Source organism: Corvus hawaiiensis, chromosome 26, assembly GCF_020740725.1.
Source record: "Corvus hawaiiensis isolate bCorHaw1 chromosome 26, bCorHaw1.pri.cur, whole genome shotgun sequence".
NCBI lineage: Eukaryota > Metazoa > Chordata > Aves > Passeriformes > Corvidae > Corvus > Corvus hawaiiensis.
In genome coordinates, this window is record NC_063238.1 from 23,197,555 (window position 1) to 23,225,244 (window position 27,690).

The 27,690-nt window shown below is 35.0% G+C and overlaps 1 protein-coding gene across 6 annotated transcripts in view; it reads left to right on the top strand.

Annotated features, from left to right (window-relative positions):
- The window catches only part of VPS13B (vacuolar protein sorting 13 homolog B), a 438,036-nt gene that overhangs the window by 209,108 nt on the left and 201,238 nt on the right, over window positions 1–27,690 (top strand). For all 6 annotated transcript variants that reach the window (XM_048287162.1, XM_048287160.1, XM_048287161.1 and 3 more), the window contains 2 exons: window positions 11,850–11,977; window positions 20,354–20,588. In XM_048287162.1, the coding sequence (XP_048143119.1) occupies window positions 11,850–11,977; window positions 20,354–20,588 (363 nt within the window). The remainder of the gene's footprint in view (window positions 1–11,849; window positions 11,978–20,353; window positions 20,589–27,690) is intronic.

Genomic DNA, 27,690 nt, shown 5'->3' on the forward strand with positions numbered 1-27,690 from the left:
AGATGATTTTTTTTTTTTAATTTCTAGTGTGTTTATTCATATGGTACTGTCGGCAAGTAGTAAAGTAGGTGATCATCCAAAAAAAATTACTATCCAGCTGAGACTTTTAGTGATCCTTCTGAAATACATTGAACAAATTCTCTTTTCCTTTGCATTGATGTTTATTTTCAGATTATCATGAAGCACTTTAAGATGTTGTCTGCTGAAACTAAGATCGCAGTCTTGTTCAATAATTGTCGAGTTAAATGTTATTTTGTGATTAAAAGGGGCTAACTCAGAAAATCTATTTGCTGAATATTAGTGGGTTGTCATGTTGTCACTGGTAGTAAGACAGCAGATTAATGTCGACGACTTCCATTTCATTCATGAATATCCTTCATTTTTACCATTTATCCATTTATTTTTACAATTCATCTATGCATTTACTTTATTCTTGCCTGTGATGAAATGACTGTACCAGGCATATTCTTCTTTTAACAGTATTTATCATCTGTTCTGCTTTATCAACATCATAAATTATATGATTTGCTTCTTCTTGATGTTAATTCTACTTGTGCCTGCAAAGCACAAAGGTGTAATTCACTAGAAAAACTTCTGTTATTTTGAACATTTGACATTCAAACCCAGCTATTTGCATGAATAGATTCTAGATTTATTTTTTCTTCATTTATTTAACCAGTTTATAAAAAGCAGGCATGTAGTTTGCAGAAATAGCTTTGTACTTGGATTTTGAAAATTAGTGTCCCAGTCTGGTACCTGCTCAGCGCAGTAGCCATTTTAGTTCTTTAGTGTTTGTTATTCCTCACTTTGAGTATTATCTTCTCTGATCACACCAGAATATAAAAGAAAATATTATTGTTCAAAATCTAGAAATGCCATGGATGCCAGTTTTTCTTTTTGGGGGCAGGGTTGTGTGTATGAGAAATAATAAAATGAAATTATAAATTTTAAAAAATGTCATAAAAGCAAAAGAGGGGTTTCTGTGCATCTTAACTTCTTTCACCTTTTTAGTTTGAAGTCAATATCAAGATCTGTTTTCAGTTACTGACAACACACATTGCTGCAAAAATGAAAAGTTCATTTGTAGATTTCATTTGTTATCTGCCACTTGCTTTACTCATTCAATTTATCCAATAAGTTTAGCCTAGATGCTGACGATTTTTTGAAATTAAGTAGATATTTGGCTTCTCTATTAATAATTTTGCAGCATAGAGTTTGATACTATAGAAATGAGAGGTGATGATACTAATTCTCTCAAGAGAGAACATTGACTAAGCATTTTCTTTTTTTGGAATTAGAAGCGGTCTTCTAAAGAAGAGATTATTGAATTTGGTTTCATTAATTTTCAACTTAAAATTGTTGAAAAAATGCACTGTTTTTTCAAGTGAATCTATATATACATATCAGAGGGTCTACTGGGTTTATTTTTAAGAGGCAGTGTGCCTGACACTACTGTGTTGAAGGTCAGCCTGTTGTCATGGTTTAACCCCAGCCAGCAAAGCAGCCGCTCGCTCATTCCCCCAGCAATAGGATTGTGGAGAGACTTGGAAGGGTAAAAGCTGGAAAACTCGTGGGTTGAGATAAAGACAGTTTAACCCAGAAAGCAAAAGTCACACACACAAGCAAAGCAAAACAAGGAATTAATTCACTGCTTCCCATGGGCAGGGAGGTTTTCAGGCATCTCCAGGAGGGCAGGGCCCCATCAGGTGCAATGGTGACTTGGGAAGACAAACTCCATCACTCCCCTTCCACCTTCTCACAGCTTTACTGAGCATGATGTCATATGGACTGGAATATCCCTTGGGTCAGTTTGGGTCACTTGTCCTGGCTGTGTCTCCTCCCAACCTCCCATAAAAGCCCAGTCCCCTGCCACTGTGTCAGTACAAAAAGCAGAAAAGGCCTTGGCTATGTGTAAGCCCTGCTCAGCAATAGCAAAAACATCACTATATTGTCAACCTATGTTCAGCACAAATTCAAAACACAGCCCTGTACTAGCCACCGTGAAGAAAATTAACTCTACCCCAGCCTAAACCCAGCACACCTGTGTTTTAAAATGTTTATGTATTTGTTATACTCTGGAGATAAAATGGCAGGTACAATATAGCAGAAATATTTGATATTTATGTGCAAAAATTATGACTAAAAATACAAAATTAATGTCAAAGAGGAAACGCCTTGTATAGTAATTAAATTAATTGAAGAGATGCTGTCTGCTTCAGTAGACCACACAGATTTCCCTTAATTAAAAAGAGTCATGTAATGCTGCAGTGCCATGCAGGCTTGTTCTGTGTATAGTCCCCTGAAACTTCATGTGATGTTGGAATCTTTACCTGTAGAGTTTCCTCGTGCCAGGTTTGTAAAAACTGGCTTTGTAGTGGAAGATTCAGGGGACAGTAGAAGCTAACACATATTTTGTGTCTCTGAAATAAAAGATCTCTGATTACAAAGCTACGAGTTACAGAGGTTAGAAAAGGTTGGATGCAAATGTGAAAGGTGAGATCCCGTTCTCAGAGAAGTTTCAGTGGATTCTTTCTTTCAAAATTTGTTTCTTTACAGCTGTATAATGTGTTAGAACATGATGAATGAGTGACCATAGTTTATTAAACTAAAAATAGAGTGCCTGTGATTCTTCTTCTTCTTTCTAATTTTTCTGGCTCACTCACTCCCACCATCTTTCAATTTATTTCCTCTCTGTTAATTTCACCTACTTTCTGTCTGAGTTTTCTTTCATTATTTGTGTCACCTTTTTATAACAGGAATACCACACTGATTATACATCTAGGATGTCTAATGTTACCAACTCTACAAAAGCATTCTAGATAAAGAGGCAGTGATCCTTGTACAACTCATCTTTATTAATCATCAGGGCTTTAGCTACACATGTTCTAAGTTGTCAGAAAACTGAGATCCTACATTGATAATGTGTACATATGCATGATCTTTGCAGATTGATTTATCTGAAAATCATGCTATTCAGGTTGTGATTTTGAATTAATTCTTTTCAGGTCTAGCATGATCTCAGCAGTCACTCCCTTGAGAACTGCTGGAAACCAACCCTATGTACTAAATTAATGCAGTTTGTAATCACAGCTGTAAAATTATTTAAAACGTTGATCTTGAGTTCACTTTATTAGTTAATGGCTGCTGACACCTTGCCAAAAATGTAGCATGGGAAAAGAGCAAAACTATTATCTATATGGCATCTGTGAAAATCCAGGGTTACTGTTCTTAAGTCTCGAACTGTGGTTATTTATAAATCTCCTTAACCACAGTGGCTTCACAACCAGAGTAAGATAATGGAATATATTGTTTAAATCTGGTATGATGTGGCTGTGAACAAGTAAGGTGATAAAGAATATTGAAAAAAAAGGTTACTTCTGTTTGTCTGTCCACCCACTTTTCCTCCCATTCTCAGCAATTCAGCAGTTCCATGTTCAATGATTAGTGATCCAGAGACCTACAGCTGTGTATAGAGGTAGAGCTCTCATGTCTCGATAGAGGAAAAATGATTGCTATGTAAGTGTGTAATTGTGTAATATATGTAACATACTTATGCAGGAAGATAGTATGGGCTGCAGTAGATGAATAGGTCAATCCTTGAAAGCTGTCTTGGGCACACTACTGAATAGTGATTTAAGCCCAAGTGTCTGTTTTCACACATTCAGGATGTGTGCTTGTTCATTACTAAAATAATCTGTAATTTTCATTCATATTTATAAATTTTTTTATAATTATTTTCACATTTTGTTTGAAAAATACAGCATTTTTCATGATCAAAGATGGAATTGAATATGGGGGTTTTGTAGTTTGGATTTTTTACTGCCTCCTGGTGAGGTCTTTTTTTAGCCATGACACTGAAATTTAATTTCACTAACATCTACCATGACATCCAACATTTATCAGTGTGGAAGTAACCATGATATCGCAGATACAAATTTAATATTACCTTATGAGGTATAATCCAGTGACTATGGCATCTAATTTTTCAGTAACAGTGGGAAAGTAGCCTCACACATGCTCTTAGTATGAAGAATGCCTTTGATGAAGGAGGCTACTTTAGAGAGGTTGAAAAGGTCACTCAGAATCTTGAAAGCTGGCTTTTCTTACAGCCAGAGAACAGGTAGGTAAATGGAATTTAATGTATCTTCTAAGAAGTCGTGAACTTTCTGGTTGGAGTAAGCTCCATAACCTGTTATGAAAGCATCTGAAAACTGACTGCTTTGTCCCATGACTGAACATACACTTGTCAAACAAAATTTTGCTGATCCCTGTTATGCAATAGTGAGATGTTTGTTCATGGTACAGGTGGTGACTGCATTTCAGCCCTGTCATGAGTGTACTTTAGGCCTGCAAAAGGAAGCAGATGTTTTTCATTGCTGTGTCTAGCACCTGACTGCTCCATTTTATTGTCTGGTGGACAGATTGGAAGGGCATTTGCAAAAGAGAATGAAACAGTGGTGGGTTTGGGGCAACATTTTTCATAGACCAGGTCTGCACTTCACACACAGCAAACTGGTCTTTTAATTCCACTACAAATTCAGTATTAGTTCCAAGTTCAAAGCTGAGAAGAGAATCCAGCCTTGTTTCCTTCTGCAGGAAGTGTAGATGTTTTGCATAAGAGTATGTGCATATGGAGAGAAATAAAGGATATAAAAGCATTGCATTTTGGAAAAATCTCTCGTTGTCTGCAACACTGATATTTTGTTCTTTGGAATTATGTTCTTACAGAGAATAATTAAAGAGTTTGAAATATTTAAAAATGCTGTTACACCTAGTCCACTATTTGTATTTCAAGTAGATGGAGGATGGTGTAATAGCAAGAAAATTGAGACCTCTTGTCTTAGATAGCCTTTATGTTTTCTGTTCTGTAAAAATCACCTGAATTCTAATAAGGGCAGCACTCCTTTTGCCAATTGCTTGCTGGTTTACCCCTCTTACTTATTTTCCTAGAACTTGTAGAAACAGTATCTTTAAAATACTATGCTTTTGAATTTGACCAGCAAATACCTAAGGAGTTACAGGACAACTAAATGAATTGCATGCATTCGCAGAGAATATAGGATTGCATAAGCCTTCTTTCCATAAGAAACCAGGCAAAGAAAGATCCCCATCCTTCCTTTTAATCACTTCTTAACATTTGGTAGTGTAGATATAATAAAACTTAAGTTGCTCAAGTTAGATACTTACTATAACTGGAATTTCTTGGGGTTTATGGGAAGTGCTAGTAATTCGATTCTGAAAGCTTTACTGAATTCTTAAAATTTCTTCAAAGTATACATGGGATATTTCTGAACCACTATTAAATACTTCTACATAAAACTGAAGAAGGGACAAGGCTTTAAATTTAGACATGTCTCTATTTAGAACAGCTGATTCCAGACAAATTGATGTTTTTATTTGAAGTTTTGTCTTAAGTTAATAAAGTTTCTACTGAAAAGTTTCAGTGTAGCAGAATAGGACCTGTACATAGCAAAACTGGATGCAGTTACTGATTTTGTTTTTCTTAAAGTACAACTAGAATGTAGTTAGATTCCTGCTAAAATGAGCTGTTGGAATGCAAAAAAACTGGCAAATGTGAGAGAAATCTGGCTGGTAAGAAATCAATGGATTATCTGAAGTATTTGAATTAGTAGGTCACTATTTCTGCTCAATGAACTGAATGATTATCGTTTATTCATGCCTACTATGAAATGTATGACTGATGATTAATTTGGGAAGATGAATGAAATTAAATAGATGCTAAACAGGTTAAGTAAAATACTTGAAGGAATAAGTAAAATCAGGAATTTAAATCTGATGCACATTTACCTAGGGTGCCTGAAAATACTAGGATTTTTATAAATGGGCTTCAGTTCTTGGATTATTTAAAAGGAAGGTGTCCAGGCACAGGTGATTTATGGAAAGTTTTAAATGGCTGGACAGTCACATATCTATATCGAAAATGAATTGTTCTGAGTTTTGTCAGCTAGTAAAACGTTTAACATTTTTGTTATGGTGGCATGATTTCTTCAGTTCACTGTGTGGATTTCAGAAACGTTAGTAACTCAAAGCCAATGTCATATATCAAACATTCTTTCTGTATGAAGAAATTCAGTGTTGAGAGAGAGCAAATGGTTGTTTATTTTTAAATTATATTTATAATTCTAAGGAACTTTGTGTATTTTTAAAAAGGCAGAGTACTAGGCAGAATTCCACATTTATCAGAACTTACTGCAGATCCAAAAGCTGAAATTCTTATTTCATGGTATAAATTGTATTTGGAATGGTAACTGATATTAAGATAAATTCAGATGCGGACTTTAGATATGAACACATAAATATCACATTTTTGTAATTACTAATATGGTAGCTCAATTTGGCCTCTGAATGGCTGGTTTTGAGTTGTACAAAAGTGTCAGTCCTCTTTTATTTTTGTTCCCAGAACCGAATAGGTATTTTTTGCCAGAAACAGTGCAGCAATCATTAAAAATTTGGTGGGAGAAAATGCTGACCATAGGCATTCCCTAGCCAACATACACTTTCACACAGAAAGATCCTTTCTTGTTGCACAACATTAATATCACATTTGTCTTTGTTTATTGACACATGTTAAAAGCCTCTGTGTTTTAACACTTACTCTGCTGTTAACTCATTGGGTGACCACACAAATTCAGTCATTATACCTCTCTGCTGCCATTGTCCTGCATGTAAGGGACTCACTCTCATGCTTTGCCAGGGACTGTGTGGCTCAGTTATTATCTTGATAAAAAGTAATGTGTTATCTGCAGTGTTAGTAAAGTAGAATTCAAGAATGCTCAAAGGCCAGTAAAGAAATTATTTATGCAAAGACTACTCAGTATGCTGGCAAATATATTGCATATTTTTATAAGCTTAAAAGGACTTCCTGCTGTCATTTAAGTACTGCTTTTATTCTCAAGCATTCTGATGGAGAGTGCAAACTTCAAAAAGTAATTACCATAGTCGATTCTTAGGAAAAAAATATCAGTTATATGAATAATTCAAGTATCATTCATCCAGGAATGGAAGTGTGGGGAATAACTTGTCTTAAGACACCTCAGAATAAAATGTGAATATTTGCGAAAGACTTCTGAAGGGTACTGATGGTTCAGAAAATATTGGTAAATGCAGGTTTGAGCTTCTCAGCATGGTTTCAGTGAGCTGCTGCTTTGGAATTGAATGGTGGGAAAAATAGTGCATTAAGATAGGAAGTATTTTAACAAGATATTCCTCTGTGCTTTTGCAATTCCTTGTATATGTAAAATTTTTTAATATTAAATCACAGAATAAAATTATTTAATGGAAGTGTATTATATTTGGAACAGAATTTCTTTGGCTGTCATATATACTTACACAAAAGTGTGGGTGATTTGTAATGCCTTCAAATATCTTTATAAACACATATGTTTAGTTCTATTGTGTTGCAAGTATAAAAATATAGAGACTTGTGAGGAAAATTGGAAGGCAAATGTATGGACAAACAAGCTTTTATGTAACAAGTTTCACTGAATTTTTACTTTTATTTAATATTATACACAAAACCAAAAGCCTGCTGATTTACAAAAAGTTGCAGGTCTTTAGAAGGTGGTGGCTGTTTGGGGATTAATTAGGGGAGTAATTTTTGGGGTTTTTTACATATGAGGAAAACAATTCATCATCTGTAAAAAAAAAATATATATATATATATATATATATGTATGTATGTATCTGTAGGCCATTTTGATTTTTGGGGGGTTTTTTAAAGTTTGAATTTTCTCCTCCACTGTATTTTGATCTCATTTCTAGTCCTTTAGACCCCTTGATCAGTTCCTTAGGGTGTTGCATTTGTTGCAAACACTTTAGTATTTTTTATTTTGGTTTTTTATGGAAAGACGTATCTAATGCATGAAACTGAGTACCTGCTAAAGAAATCCCAATGAGTACTTTGACTCTCTGCAGACTGCTTCCAATTTTAGTAGAAGAAAAATCTTTCTAGAAAAAGAGCCATGTAGTAAGAGTGCACTTTCCTTGGATTGCTTTTTTCCTTTAATGTGTTTTGCTGTCATGGCCTCTCGGTAACTGTGGTCAGATTGCACCAGCATTTTCCTCAGCTTAGCTCCCTTCTGGTGTGTGAAAAGCTGTATGATAGATGATGTGATGTTGGAAGGAAAGCTTGCCCAGCTTGCTGAGGTCATGGGACAGACACATTTTGGGTACAGTCATGAAATCTGATGGAGGAGAGAGTCTTGCTGCCTGGGTGTCTGTCTGTGACCTGTCCTGAAGTAGGAGTGCTCTGAGCTTTTGAGCATCAGTGAAAGTGTGGGTTTGCCTGCAGCAGGATAACCTTTTCCAGCCAGAAAGAAGCTTCTGCCTTCTTAATGCGTGAGGTATCTGAGGCACACAGTGGGACTGGAGAAATGAGTCCATCTTGTGCCAGAGAGATTGAGACCTGATAGGCCTGTACCACATAGAAATCAGGAATAAGGCACCCCCCTTTAGTTTAATTGCTAGCTGTAAGGAGAAGAAAGCATGAGACCATCACTGACTACAGATTATCAGGAGTCCTCAACCCAGTAATGGAAGTCTCTGATGTGTGGTTTTTTCTGCATTGAATTATTTGAGGAAATGTCCATTTGTCCCATATCGCACATCAGAAGTTTTCTTTCCCCTTTTCTATTGCTTAAGTCACTGAATATTAATGGCACAGAGTAGTGTCATTTTCACAAAAGTTATTTTTATTTTCAAAACTTGCGTATTTTCTGGATCAGACTTCTAAAAGAACTCATTCCCAGTAGGCTAAAAAAACACAAAGAAGGAGACATGTCTGTATAAGAAAGACACCTTTAACTAGAATTTATACCTCTAAGTCTTGCTTGGTGGAATCTCCTACAAAGTGACTACTTTAATAATTAATTTTGCAGGATTACCCCTTGGAACTCCCTTTGTACTTTAACCAGAAATTGTGAAATGAGTTATGAAAACTGCTCCTTCGATGAGTACTATTTTTTGAAAAAGTCTGTTCATTATCAATGTGTTCTGAAATTGGTAAGCGTGGAAGCTTCTGTGTGATTGAGGTGGTGTATATGTTTGCAAAAATATGAATTAAATAATAAAGGACTAAAATGTTCCTGTACACTGGTTTTCTTAAAAATTCAACTGGTGTAACCTGAAGCAGTCCCTGCTCTGGTGGGTTTTTTCCCCTCATCAATTTGGAAGTGTTTCATACAAATCATATGTTTTATCTAGCTGTTGCTGACTGGCACCTGGGTTCAACACAAGACTGATTACATTGCCAGGAAATGTTTTGAGGTTTTCAGTTCAGTAGTAGCTAAGTAGCATAATTATTTTAGGAAAATACCTTCATACTGAGACAGATGAGGCTGATCCAGTCTACATGTCTACTGTAGAGGACTAGCCAAACACTCATGGTAGCCACACCTGACAGTGTCTTAGCAAGTGTCATTTCCTGATGTCCTTGCCTGACAGGGAATTAAGACACTTCTTTCCCAGCATCCCTTCAGGCAAAACTCTGGGATTTACAGTACAGGAAAAAAAATGTACTACTTTCTTTTTTTCTCTTCAGGAGTTACTTGGTTGCTTGTTTCTTCCTTCCACTCTGATATACTTTTTATTCCTTTTCTATTTTCTATGATTTATGGTTGAATGATTCCTTATCTGTCTCTTAGATTTTGAGACTTTCTTTTTTTTTGATCTCTTGGTTGAGCATGAGGGGTCATAGTGAAGCTGGTTTTTATCATGGATATTTCTGGAATTTTGCAAGTTTGAATTACATGTTTATGAAGAAAAACAGGAGGTACTTCAGTGAGCTAGTTTTATTTTTAATTCACAGATTATTGTTTCTGGCTATTCCACTAACTGAGAGAGAATTAGCATTGTTTGTTTTCCTGCAAATAAAATATGGGAGCTTGGAACAAAACCTAGCTTTAAATCCCACTCATGAGGGATGCGCTTGTTAAGCGATGTAGGATGTTGAGAATCCCTGCTGAATGGATTGGAGAATATGTAGGTTTACATTGTGTTTATCTACTCATCCTGAACTGAAGTATCCTACCTGTGAAATTCCCAGAGTCTCAGAGTGACTTCGTATGCCATTCTCACCCTTACCCACCCTTGTGTTGTAGAGTTCTATGCTTCAATGACTCTTATTTTAATATTTCTTGGTGCTCAAGCTGTTCCTAATTTTTACCTTGTAGTGTATGTATAGTGTAGGGCCTGACTACACAGAATATGGTGTGAATTGAGGTGGGGTAATAAGTTAAAGGAGAACAGCTATTCCTTGATTAATCTCTTTGTTTTAACTTAATCCATTCATAATGTGGATGGAAGACATACTGCATGGCATAAAACTGTCTGTGTGAGATGTTATAAAACAGCTATTGCACGCTGCTTCTCCAGATGGACAATTTACATGTTTGTCTCTCCAGAACAGCTGACAACAAACAGTCCTGAAATGTCATGCTTTTTACACTCTCACGATCCAGTTTTCATTCCTTATCCTTCTAACATATCCATAATTGGAGCCAGGAATCTCTGAGAGAAATAATTATACTGCAGCCGTAAAAATCCTCTTTCACTCTCTTGACCACCTCTCTTTCTGAGTCTTTGGATTCTGCATCAGTTTAATAAAGTGACCATTTCTCTTTAAGATGATTAAAAATACTATTTTTTGAGGGATTTTTTTCTGATAATGTTGCTGAATTCTAGCCTTGAGTGGGGAAATGGCACAAATTAATTCTTCCAGTGACATTAACATTGCATACTCTTGGCAGAAATTCACTTCTTAGATGTTTCAGTTTTAAATCTTCGCATCTTCCATTGCCTTACTGAAGAACCGGTGATGCATATCAAGGAGCATACATTTTTGCTTACCTTAGTTCAATTGATAGCCTAATTTTGTCTTAAGAATTTTTCTGTAATTTTCACGCCACAGATTTCTCCTAGCTGTAAAATTGGTAGACATAAATTGTCACACACTGATTTCAATTTAGTTTAAATTTAAGTCATGAAGTCTTCATAATTTATTCCTGCAGTTTTGTCAGCTCGACAACATGTAGGCCAAAACTAGAAATGTTAAATAAGCTGACAATAATTCGGTGGGTATCCCAAAACCCAGGAGAAGGATATTCTGTAAAACATGTCAGAAGGAACTATACACCACTCACAGTCCTCTTTTGAAGTTCTAGTGTGCTTATATTTAATTTAATGTTTGTGTTATCTAAAATCTTTTCATGTTCATGTTATTAAATAACTAACGATTTAAGGAAATGTCTCTTTTTATTAGAAAACATTGAATTTTGCTGAAATATTTCATACTTTATTACCTTAAAATTTGACAAAGTAAGAAAATAGTTTAATTTTTATGCCTTTTTTTGGAAGCATGCTCAAGTTTTTTAAGGGAATTTTTCAAAGAAAACAAATTAAAGGCTGTTATTTAATGTGGTCTGTAATTTCTTACAATTTTAGAAAGGTGAAACCTTTAGATGGCACTGGCAGCAATGTATGTGAAAACCCCTTGGATTTCGATTGCATCATCAAATAGGTTATCACACTTTGAAAACTGTCTTAATTTGTTTAAATCAAACATTCTTCGTATTATTTTCTTAGCAGTTCATGTTTAAAAAGTTGGAGCATTTAATTTTATTGCTTTGTATTTCTCACAAGGCTTAACCGGTACAGTTGTAGTGACAAGTTTAAAACTAATACAGACACATTATTATTATGTGCATAGTGAGATATACACAGTGAGAGAAAGACTCTTTTAGAATGTAAAGTAACTGTTTTTCTTTGCTATCAGTAAGTATATTATTTACTTAGATGTTCTTTTTGTAACTGAGTTTTTTTGTTTGCATTAGAATCTCGTCCTTTGTCACTCCCTATGAAAACCATGCTGAACTCATCTGAAAGCTGCAGAAGTCCTGAGGAAAGAATGAAGGAATTTATTGGAATAGTGTGGAATGCAGTTAAGTGCCTTACACTTCAGGTAAGATGAAAAGGAAGTGAAAAAACCCCTATGTGTTTCCAAACTTTATGATACTTTTAATGCATCCTAGTGCTTTTTATTAGAGGGATTTTAAAGGAGCTCCTAAGTTTTATTGTCTTATTTCAGTAGTTTCAAAGTCTGAGAGAATGAAAAATAAAGTAAGATTTTGGGTAAATTAAGCAAAGAATACTTTGGTTTTAAATATTAGGTTTTGAAATACTGTTTTGTACTTAAAGGGAAAGATCCTTCAAAAATTATATGAATAAAAATTGCTTGTCACACTTTTCTGTATTTAAAAACCAGCAGTCAGTTTTGCAGAATGCTTTCTTTTCTAAAACCATCTGAGGAAAGTGCATATGATAAATACTTTCCTGAGGTGTGTGATACAATTACTGTTGTTACACTGTGAAGGCTCAGCAGTTTACTTGCCTACTTTTTCATGAAGGACAAGTAGATGGCTGGTCGGATGAAAGCATTTTGGTTTATACTGCTCTAGATTGTAGCTGCTGATTAGTGAAAGCAGAGTTTTTGTGCATCAGTATAGATGCCACGTTACGAGTCCAATGTTAAAATTGCAAGAACAAATATTAGATGGCTTAGAAGTGCTAAAATCAGGACTGTGTTGTTCCCAGTACTTACCAAGTGCTTATTGAAAAATTATCCTAATTTAGAATTATTATAACCTGTGCCTCTTGAACCATACATTCTATGAGATCAGTATTTTATGGTACACCAGGATATAGTAGCAATTTCTTTTTTTTTTTAAATTAAATCACAAAATGCCAAAAAATTGTCTTTATTTCAACTTTTGGCAAGTTTTTTGTCTTTATTACAGAAAGTAATTGTTGAATGCCTGTTCCTTCTTGCTATCAAGAAATACATTTAATAATATACAGGCTTATCCCAGAATATGTCTGTCACCCCTCTTTTATGTAGAAAGTACTTAAAATTCACAGTTTTAGAAAGTTTGAAAGTTTTGCCTGAGCAAGAACTTTAGACTTGTCACCTGATTGCAGAACACAGTGAAGTTGAGATGCTTTCCATTAAATCTATTTAGTTTTCAGCCTTCTCTTTCATCATTGTTTCATGAGTATTTTGCTTGTTTTCCTTTCTTTCTTAATATTCTCACCACTGTAGATTAAAATGTGTAGATAAGAGAGAGAATTTGTAATCTATTTGAAGGAAGCAGTGTATTTTTGTTATGTGTCTGGGTGGCACTTAGCACAGTGAGACTCCCTATATAAATGAGGCTTACAGTTTGAGTCATAATAAAAATATTAATATAACAAAGGGGGAAAACTGAATCAGGACTATGATACTTGGCTCATATGTTTTTCATGATACTCTTTTTTGTGAGCAACAAATGTTTTGACGAATGGTTAAAATGCCAACCATGAAGTTTATGTGTTACTAGATAGGAAAAAAAGGTAGTGTTTCTTTCTGTGGAGATGAAGACTGGTGGCAGTGATAGGCAAGGGTTTTCTCAAAGAGTAATTTGTAAATATATTGCTTCTCTGACCTAACATACAGAATAGAGCTCACACTGGCAGAGGTATGGGTACTTTTTCTGGTGCTCGAAGTTCTAGATTTATTTCCTTTTTACAGGTTTTTTTTGGTGGAGTACTCATGGTTTCTATTTTCATGATTATGACCATGAAATGATAATTTTAGTTTTTCTCTGTGTTGAAATTAAACACCCCTATGAATTCATACAATAGCTTACACACTTTGTTTCATCCTTATGCTTTAATTGTACTTTGTAAAGTGTTTGCAAGTATCTTCCCAGAAGTCTATTACATGTTATCAGCAAAACATTTCAAGACTCCAAGGAAGCGCTACAGGAAAGTTCAAGTATGTTCTTCCACATAAATGTGCAATAGTCCTTCGTTGTGAAATATGAAGGATTTATAGATATGTTTCCTGTTCTTTTTATTACTACTAGTAGTCCCTATGTCTAATTTATTTAAATATGTTTTTCAAGACACAAATGCCATATATATATATATTGTTTCTTTCAATACCATCCAAAATGGGAAATCTGTGCAAAGCAATGTATAGAGGGTAAGAAAATGAGTATCATGACTCTGTTTTGAAATTCAAGTGTGTTATATTTATTTTATTATACATAATGTGCATTTTATTACAATTATATAACTATATTTGAATGTTAAATTCATACAGATTTTCTGTACTATTATTTGGCATGAAAAAGGGAAATTTCTAGAATAATTTGTCTGGTTAAATGCTGGAGCACTTAGATTCTGTGGCTTTTTTTCTAAAGCTAATTTTCATGATCCTGGATCTTTTAGTAACATGATTATAGGACAGAAAAGTCTGTAGTTGTTGTCAGATAAAACTGAACTTCATAACTTAAAATCATCAACGGATTATTCTTTTAGTGGAAGTTAGAGAAAGTAAATGTGTTTGGAACCAAAGTAACTGGAAAGTTTATTTTGGATCCAAAGTTGGTACTTGCTTAGGCCTAGCCCTGGCTTGCTTCTGATAGAATATTGCATGAAGATTTTTTGCACTGGAGTTGTGGTAACCTATTAGTATTTAAGGGAAAAGACTTTCATATTTATTTATAAAATGTTGGTTTATTATTTAGTTGTTGTAGGATTTTATATGCAGCCTTGAAGTCTTTTTGGCAGTTACACTGTGTAGGAGGGTAATACTCATTTTTCACATGTTCTTCATACTAATAGTTGCTAAAGTTGTGAAGCAGTATAAACACAATTCTTTTTAATTGGCTGTTAATGCTGAATTCCATTGAGAACAATGAAGGATCTGTATTAAAAGTAAATTAATTAATGAGTAATGTTGCAACGAGTGCCAACCACATAAGAATGTAATTGTTACATATAAAACTTAGGTATGTCACATGCCTTTAAATATCCCTGAATTTATTTGAAAAAAAATAAATCCTTTACCTGAAACTATTGAAAATTTTATTTTCTGTAACACATATAACTTGTAAAAATTTCTGACGAAGTGAAACACTGAAAGGTGAGAAAGGGAAGGACAGAATTGATAAGACTTCTGTTCTTTGAACGATGTTGTTATCCAGGGGTCAGGAAGAGATTCTGTGACTTGTAATTTAGCAGTTTCAGCTCTCAGCAGTTATTTGTCAATTATGACATAGGATTATTTCTTAAGTTGGTTACTTACCACAAACCAGCAATAATTTGAGTTTTCTGTAACTAAATAAAACCTTTTAAAAATGTTTAAAAGCTTTCTTAGAAAAGAACAGGAATACTATGAAGCACAATGACACTGTGTTTTAAGTGGTCAAAGAAAATGTATCTGATCCTTATTATGGTCATTTTTATGTACAGGTAGCCTGCTCTCTTAGTTCTTTTGTGTTCTGCTTTCCATTTATAACGTTTTTACTTTGTCTACCTTCAAGACATGTATTTCTGTTCTCCCTTTAAAATTGTAAAAAACACTGCATGTCTGCCTCAACTGCAGATGGTCTAAGTGCAGAACGAATTTGGATGTTGGCAGCTGAGCTATGGTCTTAGAATACTGGGTGCACCAGAACCTGCACATGAGATGTGTAAGCAGTGGTTCTTTGCAGTTTGGGGAGTCAGTGCAAGATGATACTCTGTACCCAGAAAAACATGTTACCTTTCTGCTGAGAACTATGAGGGTTGCTGACTAATGCAGAGAGACGCAACTTCCCTGGAGAGATACCCATATGCAAGTGTCACCTTGTGGCAAATCTTCAGTGCCTCTAATTGACATATGTAGCCGTAAAATGTGGGTTATGAAAGGGAATGTCCTTATGGTATCACTATCATGAAAGGCTGTAAAGACTTGAACAACCTGTCCCTCTTCATTGCACTTGTGGGGAGTCACTTGTTTTGTTTTCTTCCCTCCAACCTACCCTCCTCAGTTAGGAAGACTTAATTTTTCAGCAGTATTTATTTAACTCTCCTCTCTAATGAACAACATTCCTTTTCATAAAATAAGAATTAAAAATACTCCAGTAACTTAATCTTTTCCTTTTTATACAAGAGTCATTGGACATTTTTAGGCTTATATGTTTGTAAAAGTGTAGAGTGTAGAGTTATACTTTACATAATGTTTTACAAGTAGAAGAGAAAATAGTGCTTGCTTCATTGGTTTATCATTAGTGTACATTATTTAACATGTATAGGCCTTGACATAATAGAAATGAAAATAGGGGGTGATCCTGTTTCAAGAATGTAATAATTCGTTCTCTTTAACACATGAATGTGTTCAGTATTGGCAAACGAACATGTTGCTACCAAAACTGAAATCAGATCCTTGAAACAGAAAGGATGTTGCCATGGAAAAATGAAGTAACACTCAGTGCAGCTGCGAAGCATTAATGAATAGGATATTTTTTTAAAAGATCATTTGTGTTTGGTGTGGCTTGGAGGGTCCCAACCAGATGGTTTCCATGAACAGGATCTGACCCTCAGCTTGAGGACTTCTTACTGGCAGATTACTTCATTTTCTTTCCCTTGGATTGTCAGATCCTTACATTAATGCAGGATTTACTGCTGCAGATTTATATTCAGTTACATAAATCAGTCACATCTTACATTAAATTCACAATTTTAGGCACACAGTTTAACGGTTATTTAAAAAGTGTAAGAAGATTTATATGATAGCTTTAATATATACTATTGATGTAGTTTAATTTTAAGAATTTGGATTACACATATTTTGAAACACTTTCCGATTGGTGAAGCAATCTGTAGTGCACATTCTCACTTTTGTCCAGCATATAATTCCATCATTTTAGGTGCACTCTTCCATTCCTTCACTGGAACTTGTGAAAAGGCAAATTTCCGGATTCTGTGAATTAAATGTACATAAATTCCATTGAAGTTGGTAGTTGTGAAGCTACCTCTGAGAAGTTCAACAGGTGCAACTCAGTTTTGCACTTATTGAGCCCTTGTGCATTCGACTTGGTAATTTCTTGTGTGATTATAATAATTGCATAATTTGCTCTAAAATGGGGACTTTTGCCATATATTCATTGTGTTGGGCTTTGAAATCCTGCAGTAATGTTTTGCAAAATTTGTTATTCATATAAAACTTTAAATGAAACACAGATAAGCAAACCATATCTGTAAGCAACTCTGTAATATTACATATCGTCAATTCTTAACGAATCCGGATTTAGGATCCTGCTGACTGCACCAATTTGTCATGAATGAGTGATTTAGAGCTTAAAGAATCATCATCAAAGGCATTAGCAAAGGTGATTTTAACATAAAGTCATAAAGGTGTAACTTGGTAAAGTTCAATAGCAAGGTTTGCTCTATCATTTACTACATGGTTGAAACATACAAGGGAAAATGGAATTAGAATAAATTTGGCATTATTTACATGGAGGCCGAAGATGGAAAAGGATAAGGTAACCCAAACATTGAGTCATGAAATTCAGACCGGATTTCCTTGCTTGCCACACGCCTGATGCTTAGGTGCAGCTGGATCTGATCTGGACAACAGTTTATATCTAACAGAAGAAATACAGAGAGTAAGGAAGTCCTTCCATTGAGTCATGAGGTTCAGAGTAGACCCCCTTGCTTTCTAAACTGCTGATGGAGCTTAGGTCCAATCTTAGTCTCAACTTTGACAACAGTCTATCTAAAGGAATTACCTAACATGGATTTCATTCGTTTTATTTTAGCATGCTATCAGCAGCTTTCTGATGTTCTACTGCAAATAAGGGATCTCTCTGCCTTGGGTTACGGAAGGAACACTCAGTCTCAGATAAGGAATCCCAAACACTGGAAGGCATCCCAGCTCAAGGGGAGAGTCACTGGTGTGCAGTCTAGTTGCAATTTCGAGAAAGCTTGAATTGAACTCACCCAGAGATCTGTTGCTAGTAGAAAGGCCTCTCTGCCACTTGGAACAACCTTGAAAGGTGTCTCCCTGCAGCCATCCTGCCTGGCAGGGAGAACTCAAAGGCAGATCACTTAGGCTGTCATTGGCTTGTAGTCAAATTGCATGCAGTGGGGAAGGGTGTGCAAGAGACTCCTTGTACCCACAGCTTTCTTTGTTCCTTGATAACTGAGTCTTGGAAAAAACACATTCAGGTGTTAAAACACATGATCAGGTGTGATGCTTGTTGGGTGACTCTGCTCTTTGAGGGTTTCCTGGAGGAGTTCTTGACCTGGCTACAGCTCAGGCCTTTACCTCATTTGGAGCTTGTACGGAGCTACTGCTGGTCCGGTTAAGGAGGCCAAGTGTATCCATCACACATATGGAGGCCTGATGCTATCATTTAAAGCCCACCAAAATTCATGATCCAAGTCCCATTCAGTTGCTTTAAAATGAATAACAAAGAGTTCCTTGTGTAAAAAAAGAATTTCCATCAGGAATTTAAAGGGGTGAAACTGTTGTGATTCTACTTCAGTATTCTTGATACAGTAAAGTAAAATAAACCAAATGGGATCCAAAGAACTTTTCTTTAGTACAAAGCTGTAGTGAACTGTAAACAAAGTGCAAAAACTCCACTGAGTATTGAGATCTCTTCTTGAGAGTGCTTTGTAAAACATGTCCTCTAGACCCTGCTGCTGGTAATGCGAAGTATAGTATCTCTTTAAGTTGGTGGAATTTTTGGATTATTATTACCACATGGTTCGTATATCCAGGCAGCATTTGATGTTAATCATCATAGATATGTATATATATATATGTGTGTGTGTGTATGAAGAATGGGTGATTTTTTATAAACTGTTTACTCAGCAAATGCAGGGATAAAACAATAGTTATACTGATCATAAGTTCTTTTGTCATCTATTTATCATTATTTCACGATGGCTTGACCTGCAACCTATTACTAATAGACCAGAAAACGATCTAATGTGACACTGTAAAAATCTTTGCAAATTGACACAAAGACTAATTTTCCATTAAAAAAAAATCCAAATCTATTACATCTGTAACAATACACCCTAGCTTTTCATCCAGTATAAATAAAGTACACTCTGCAACCTTGGATCAATAAACTACTTATCAAAGATGTAATTAACTTCATTTTACAACTCAAACAGTTCTAAATCCAGAAACAAACACAGACTTCGTGAACCAATGTATTTATTTTTGCAAAATTCTACTTATATTTTTCTGTAGTGAATTCTTGTCAGTTTGCTAAGCAAAAGGGCACAAAAATGCTGAAAGAAAGATGAATATCTGTGTACTCACTAGGCTGGCAAAGTACTTACAGTGCCATGGAATTCTAGCTCTATTACAAATCACTACTGTGGTCTTGAAGGCCTAATAGCCTTCAGGGAAGAGTATGAAGTACAAATCTTGGTTATTGCTTTTAAGCTGTCTTAAACGATGTCACATCGAAAGAGTGTTATGTAAGTTTGCAGCAAACAAATGTTTTTATCACAGCTACAAATAATATCTTGTCCAACAATTTGTATGCTAGGCTTTTCCAAGCAATGTGAAGAAATGAACTGAATCACAGCTTGTATTTGCTTAACAAAGCATTCAAGTGTGCAGGCTGTTGGAGCCTTTCGATATCCAGGTGCCAGAATGGTACATGTAAGAGCCAAGGAAGACTAACAGTCCGTAGCTTACATCACCTCTGAGTTAACAAGATGTGATGAGTTCTTGGTTTGGACTTGCTCAGCCTCTCTAGAAGCCCCTAAGAAGATGTCAAAATGGTCAGACATGTTTCAGGGTAACAACATTGAAAATAAAGAAAAAAAAATATTATTTTGTATGAAACCATATGTGCTGCTTCTTATTTGCATTGAAAAGTGGATAAAAGCTGTATAAACTTTGTCAACTTTATTACTATCTCTTTGTTTATGTGTACACCTCTCTGTTTAAAACTCAGTCACTTTTTCTCTCATTTGTGTTTTTCCTATTTTTTCTAATGATTAACTTTTTTGTACTTGCTCAATACTGTTGACTAGTAAGTAAAGGCAGAATTTTCCCTGAAACAGTTCTTTATAGAAAGTAACAGCATATAAAATTTTGACTAGTTCTAGAGACTTAGCTGTTGCTAACAAAAGCTAATGAACAGCAAAAAGTGGAGGGCTTTCTCATTCAGAACATTTTCTGACTCAATTGCACTTTGTAAAAATCTGTTGAAATGTAGATATATGTGTGTTCACTTTACATGGCAACACCTTTCTGATGAATTTACACAGCAAAAACATCCTTCTTCTTTCTCCCCTCCTATAATCATAATTTAAGAGAAAATATTATTTTCCAGCATTTTGCTTCATCTTTTCTCTTAATTCAACTAAAAGTTTAGACTATTTTCAGTCAACTGTTATGCATTAATAACTTCAGATTTTGTACCAAGGTGAATACTCCACAGTGAGGGGGAAAATAATCTATTTCTGAGAATCTTTCTTGGCTTTGTCTTTTCAGCTTGAAGTGCAGTCTTGTTGTGTATTCCTTCCAAATGACAGCCTGCCTTCTCCAAGTACTATTGTGTCAGGTGACATTCCTGGCACTGTGCGAAACTGGTACCATGGGCAGGCCAGTATGCCTGGCACACTTGTCATCTGCTTGCCCCAGATAAAGATTATGAGTGCTGGACACAAACACATGGAACCATTGCAAGAAATCCCATTTGTTGTGCTGAGACCCATCCTGGAAGAAGGTAACGTGATAAGCTCAAAAAACCTTACTCTTTCGTTTCCATTTCTAAATGTTATAAAAATTATCTTCATTTTATTTTGAAAATGTCTGATTTTGTACTGCTTTTTTAGCAGAATGTTGTTATGTATTATTGATGTCTAGCGATCTTACTTACAAGGTCAGATCCATGGAAATCAACATGGAACTCATCATCAAAGAGCTACTTCTGTGATATGTTTTGTATATTTGAAACTAAAATAATTCAAAAGTTCAATTTTTACCTTCAGTGGTTTTGTTATTCAAGTTGTGGTGTATATGATGATGAGGATTTTGACACAACAGGAAGTGACAGTAAATCATGAATTCCAAGACCAAATGGAGACAGGTTAGGAAAAACTGCTCATCCCACCAAGGTCTTGCGTGTAACATTCAGACTGGACATTAGTTAAACATTCTTCACTGAGAGGGTGGTTGGTCACTGGAACAAGCTTCACAGGAAAGTAGTCATGGCACTAAGCCTGTCAGAGTTCTGGATGCATCCATACAATGCTTTTAGTCATATGATTTAATCTTAGGCAGTCCAGCAAGGAGCAGGGAGTTGCACTCAGTGATCCTTATGGGTCCCTCCCAACTTGAGATATTCTATGATTCAATATAAAATGAGAAAAGAAATTCATAAGTATAGCAAACTGTCAAAAGAAAAGAATGAGACTTTAATGGTCATCCTGATAGGCAACAGTTGTGTTCTGTGTTGTGACTTAGGAATTGTAGCAAGGATTTTGTAGAGATTTGAAGAAAAAAATTGTAAAGGTTGAGGAAAAGTACAGTAGTTCTTATTTGAAAAGCTAATATTTGATAGGGGTTTGAGTTGTAGACCAGCTTGAGGGAAGATTCAGCTTTTAACATTCTGCAACTGATTGAGAAATGAAAGGAGGAGATAAGCTGATAAGGACCTAGCAAGTGAAAACAAGTTGCTTATGTTCAATATTTTTTACTGTGTTTTGTTTTTTTAATGGAGCCCTTAGAAATGATCAGAATAAATGGTAAATGGACTTGCAGCAGTGTTCTGAAGAAATACTGATGTAAAAATCTTGTTCTATATATATTTATATGAAAACTTGTGTACTGGAAGTAGGTGAGGCAATATTCTGAACCATCTTGAGCCTTGGGTTCCAGGTTTGTTTTAAGGACTTTGATGAGACCTAGGCTCACAACCCAAGATACAGATTTCATGGAAATGCCAGTATTTGTGGTATACCTCCAGCCAGCAGCTCTGGCTGCACACAGCCCCTCACTCCTCCTCTCTGGTGGCCTGGAGGAGAGAATCAGGTCAAAAGTGAGAATGCTTAGGGTTTGAGTTAAAGACAGCTTAATAGGTAAAGTAAAAGCTGCAGGTGCAAGCAAAAGCAAAACAACAAATTAATTTGCTACTTCCCGTCAGTAGGCAGGTGTTCCAGCCTTTCTGTTTGGTTGGTTTCTTTGGTTATTTGGGGTCAGCTGTCCAGGCTGTGTCCCTTCCCAACTCCTCGTGCACCCTTACTTTCCTTGCTGGTGGAGCAGTGTGAGAAGCAGGAAACACCTTAAGCACTGTCCAGCAATAACTAGAACATACCCGTACTATCCACAGTTTTCAGCACAAATCCAGAACAGTACCATACCAACTACTATAAAGAAAGTTAGGTCTATCCCAGACAAAACCAGGGCATTGGTGTACAGTTAGTTACCAATGTTAGTTCATTGTTCTATTCTCAAAATGTATTCTTTAGAAAGAATTCTTGCTGTTTCGTGTACTCATTCTGAGATGAAGAGAGGGAGATGCAGCAATTGTTCCATTGCTTTTGTGACAGCATTTTCTGAGAAAATTACTCTGTTTTCTGTGTACTTACTGCTGAAATATAAACAATTTAAAGGGCATGAAAAATTGAGTCAAAATCACATTCAAGAGCTAGTCCTGCTACTGCATCTGAAATTTGTTTGGATTTAAAACATTGTGTTTCTTCTCCCTTTGGTCTGCCACTTACATTGGACTCTTCTTTCTGTATTTTACCTTAAGTCATGGCAACGGAGATAAAACTGTAGTTTTTACTATTGAAAGTCATATTAGAGGTGCTGCCAAATGAAAAGAAAAAAAGTTTAAAAGAAAGAGAGAAAGGTATATGTGTTTTTCCTAATAACTTTCAGTAGGAATGATCTAATTTGCTAAGCATAGTGACAGAGAGAAGATAAATTTAACCGAAGTCTTTTGTTTGTTTTAAACTGATGATGTAATTTAAACCATTTAAGAAAGTAAAAAGTCATTTGAATTTTGTCAGACCCAGATTTGAGGGAAAGATCCTAGTGAGAGAAAAGAATCCCCCTGGTTGGGATAAAGCCTATGGTAAGGAATTTATTTGTGTGTGGCTTTCTGCTCTGGGAGTAATGCCAAACAGAAGTTCTCACAATCTTGATATTTTTGATTCTCTAAAGGAGCCATTGCCTTCTCCCATGCCAAGACTCTCTCTTAAAGAGATTATTTCAAAATTTTTTCAAAGCTTTGAAGTCACCTTCTTTGTTTCTTCCCCTGTAGAGGTAAATAATTTTTATGGACTTGTATTGTGAAAGTCTCTTAATTTGCCTTCTGTCTTTGAACAAGACTTCAGGGACACTGTTATTCTTCAGACATGCTACCATCTCTCAGAAATTATATTTAGTCAACATTGCTTTTCCATTGTTTGGATCATTCCTTCTTTATAAAGAGGCTATAAGTAAAAGGCTTTTTCATAAGGGTGTGTTGTTACTTTTAAGGAAGCTGTGTGCTCACTGATGTATTTTTCTTATTACATGAAAGACTAAAAGAGGAGAAAAAGGGACCATATTCCTACTGTCATTTGGGAATATTTCATCCTACTCAGATACTTACTGACCTCAAGATGTCAACATAATGTAAAAATAGCTTATACACTATCCCACAATCCCATTTTTCCATTTGTTTTCAGTGTTTTGCTGCATCTCTGAGGTAATTTTAGTTTGTAGGAATACTTTAAAGAACATTTAAAGTACTTTTACAGTACTTCCATTCAGAAACGTAATGTAGCTCAGTCATCCTAAATAACTAAGTAATCCATAAATGGATTTATCTATGTAAAGAATGAAATATTCCTTTGAACTTCCGTTGAATAACAAATACAATTAAGTAAGGTATTGAATCACATTGAGTATTATTTTAATAATAAATAAATAAAATTATCAGATAGAGATCCATGAGGTAGTAGTATTTACTGAAGATGTTAAAGTAGAATCACAAAATCATAGAGCCTGGAAGGCCAGGTTGGAAATGACTTGAATGATCATCTGGTCCAAACTTGAATGGCAAAGGGCCCTAAGATGGCATTATCCAACACCCTGCTCATTTGCTTCTTGAAAGCCTGCACTCTAAGGAGGCTGTTCTGGTTAATGATTGTTCTTACTGTAAAAACTTCCTTATATCAATATTAAATCTCTCCCAGTGCAACTTGTACCTGTTGCCCCTTGTCTTCTCTGTTTTGACACCTTGTAAAGAGGAGGACCTCTGTCCTATTTGTAACTGCCCTTTATGTAAAATAGTTACTGAGAAGAAAGTAAATAGTTAGAAACTCAGTTTGAGCAAAACTGAAATGTTTAGAGAGGTGCTTAGAGTGAGTTGTGACTTTCCGTGCACATCTAACTTCAAATACTTGACAATTCCTCTGTATAATCTCCAAGTTGCAACCTACATCAATAGGATAAAATGTGGTAAATATAGTTGGACAACATATGTTGCTGTGGTCAGAACTTCTGGACTGCCAAGTGGTCTTCCAAAAGTCTAAACTCTTATAACAGGAAAACAAGTTGAAGACATGAAGGGAACTTTTGCTTCAGGTAAAGCACTGTTTTAGAGTAATGATGAAAATTTTTAGTATTGATGAAATTCTCCTGTGTTTAGAAGTTTACATTTTGAATTATATTAGTTAATGTTTTTAAAATAATATTAATTAATTATTAATATAATAATATTCCTCTTTGGGTTCATAGTAGTAAATTTTATTAATTTATCTTCGTAAAAATGTTTGCTTATGTCGGATACAGTAAGATACAGATCTTTAGGTAAGACACAGTAAAATACTTTTAGAAAGCAGTGTTCAACACATCTTAAAATTGCTGATACTGCTGGTAATCATACTCATATTTTCAGGTGGATAGCCATATACTGACAGTCATGTGAATCACTGTATTCCAAATATTTAAATTTGAAAGATGGCTTTTGTTTGTGAAATAAGACAGATTATATATCTTCACAGAATTTTGTAATATATGTTTAAACTCAATATATTGTCAAGTGACTTACAGGGAAACAGGAAATTAGGGCTACATAGATTTCAACCTGAAAACAGAAGCTAAATATTTTAAGTAGAACAGCAGTATGTTGGCGTTCTTCGAAGTTATCAGCTTGCATTAGATTTTAAAAAATGTTTACCTATAAATTTACAGAAATTATTTTTTCAGTTATTATATTTAAGATAAATATTTGGCATTAAAACAGTGTGCTGTTTCTCAGAAGGGTTTGTGTGTGACCTTAAAGATTATCTATTTCCAACCCCCCTGCCAAGGGCAGGGACTCTTCACTAGACCAGGTTGATCAGAGCCCAATCCATCCTGGCTGTGAGCACTTTCAGGGATGGGGCATCCACAACTTCTCTATGCAACCTGTTCCAGTGTCTTGCTACTCTTGTAGTGAATAATTTCTTTTTTATATCTAATCTAAATCTACCTTCTTTTGGTTTATTTGGGTTTATATTCAATGTCACCATCTGTAATAGTAATTACTATATTTAATTTACATTATGATAATGCCTTGTAAAATTAGTTCTCACATTTGAGAAGCTGGGATTATGCAGACATAGAACTACTTCCCTGTTGCATGATTGGGAGGATGTAGAAGTGACCTAACATGTAGTGATTGCAGTATCTTTTTTTTAAACATTGCATGTCACATGAGAATGAGGGCTTTAGAAATGCATGTAAAGAGCCTGCAGTGTGGGTAGAGAAAGGGAAATGAAGACAGAGTAGTCAGGTTGCTTTTTAAGGATTGCAAGGGATACTACTATTAAGCCTGGGAATAGATCCCAGAGCACATGCATGATAAAGCTTTCATGATCTCTCTCCTACCATTACTAATTTTAAACAAACAAAATTCCTCTTTTGTAGAACTGTCAGCATCATATACACAGCATTGTGTACAAATACCGCATTTCCAATCTGGTTTTTAAAATAAAGATAAGTAGTACATAAAAATGAGAGCAAGTGTAACAATTATTAGTAGTTAAGTACATTTATCAATATTGTATGTCATGCATATGGAAAGTCTCATTATGAACATGAGTAATTAACTCTAGCAAAGAAACAAAGGGCATCAATAAGTACCAGAGAAAGCTCTAGCACACACCAAATTATTTATTTATATATTGGAAAAATAATTCAAAAATTCTGTAGGAAAGTAGTCTTTCCAAACTACTGCAAGTAGCAGATAAATGGTACATGGCAGTTCATTTAAAATTGTCCGATAGTTGGCTCAGTCAACTGCCAAATACCTGAAAGTGGTATTTATAAATTTAAGAAGTTATCAAAGCAGTGGAAATAAATAAATTTTCAAATACATATCAGTGATGATGCTCTAAGAAATTAAAAATAAAAATTTATGATAGTAGTAGGGCAGGAATTAACCAGAATCTTCACGGTAGTAGGGGTCTTTCATGTGTATATTTTATAGTATTTACATAATAGTTTTTGGGTGCACTATAGTGTCACTGAAGGCAATTCCAGTTTTTCCAATTTACTTAAAATATTTCAGAATTTCATCAATTAGGTGACAAAATAATAGTATACGTAGATGGGAAGGTTAGATGTAGAGAAAATTCTGGTAAATGCAGCACTGATTTTCCTTCCTACCAAGAAATCATCCTTTAAATTATGGGAAAATCCTATAAGCAATGTTGCTTTTGATGTTTAGATGCTTTGAAGTAATTTTTTTAATAGTTTCATAAAACAAATTTGCAAATGAATGAAGGTACATTTTTTTTTGAAAAACAAATAAGACATAGGTACAACAACAAAACAAGGATTTATCAGGTGCACAGTTCCAGTAGTGTTAGGACAGGCACATAGTGTATATGGAGCTGAATAAGAGGTAATTGATGACATCAGGGGGAATTTTATAGTTTTAAATTCACTGTATCTTTACTAGAGTGTTTTTTTCAACATACTGTGGTTTCTGTACATTGATAACATTTTATCAGTGTTTTCCTTTTAAGGTATATCATGTGTGCAGTCTAGGAGAGCTACCATTCATTTTTTTCCTTAGATATTCCTTCTTTCTAATCCATGAAATATAAACTATCTTAATTTACTGTGGTGGTCACAGAGAAAAACGAAGTTCATATATAATAATTAGAAACTTGTCATTGGAGTTGGCTTTGCATTTAATTTTTTCCCATCTACTACAATTATTTTTTTGTCTTTTCTTGGCTGTCTGAACTTGGAAAAAAGCACAAATTAACTGCTTCAAAACTTTTAATCTGTAAACCTTTCAAAAATATTTTCAAGTTACTTTGAACTGAATTCTTCAGTATGTAATAGCTTCAAAATAAACTACTGAAGTTTTCAGTTTGTTCTTAGGATGAGACACATAGGATTTTCTGATACATACTTCTGACTATATAAATTTATTGCTGAAGCCACCTGTGGAAGAAAAAATAGAAGTCTTACTAAAATAATATGGTAAAAAGATTTTGGAATGAAGCTTTCTTTTCATTTCAGATCCCTTCTAATTTCTTTAAATAATCACAGTTACCAGTTGGTGCTATTTCTTAGGTTATGATTTCTCAGCAGGACAGTACTGACTGTAGGTCACACCAGGCAGCAAACACACTCTTCATATATTCTTTAAAAACACTGGTTTGAATTTTTTGTTGTCCCATGAGACCCAAGGGGCCTATCCCAGTGTACCTTTGTCTACCATTTTCTCCTCTGGTTCTCAAGACTTGCTCCCATGCTTCTGGGGTATTAGATTAATTTGGACTCTTCTTATCCAAGACTTAGGCCAAAATTTTGAAAAATGAAACCTCATACCA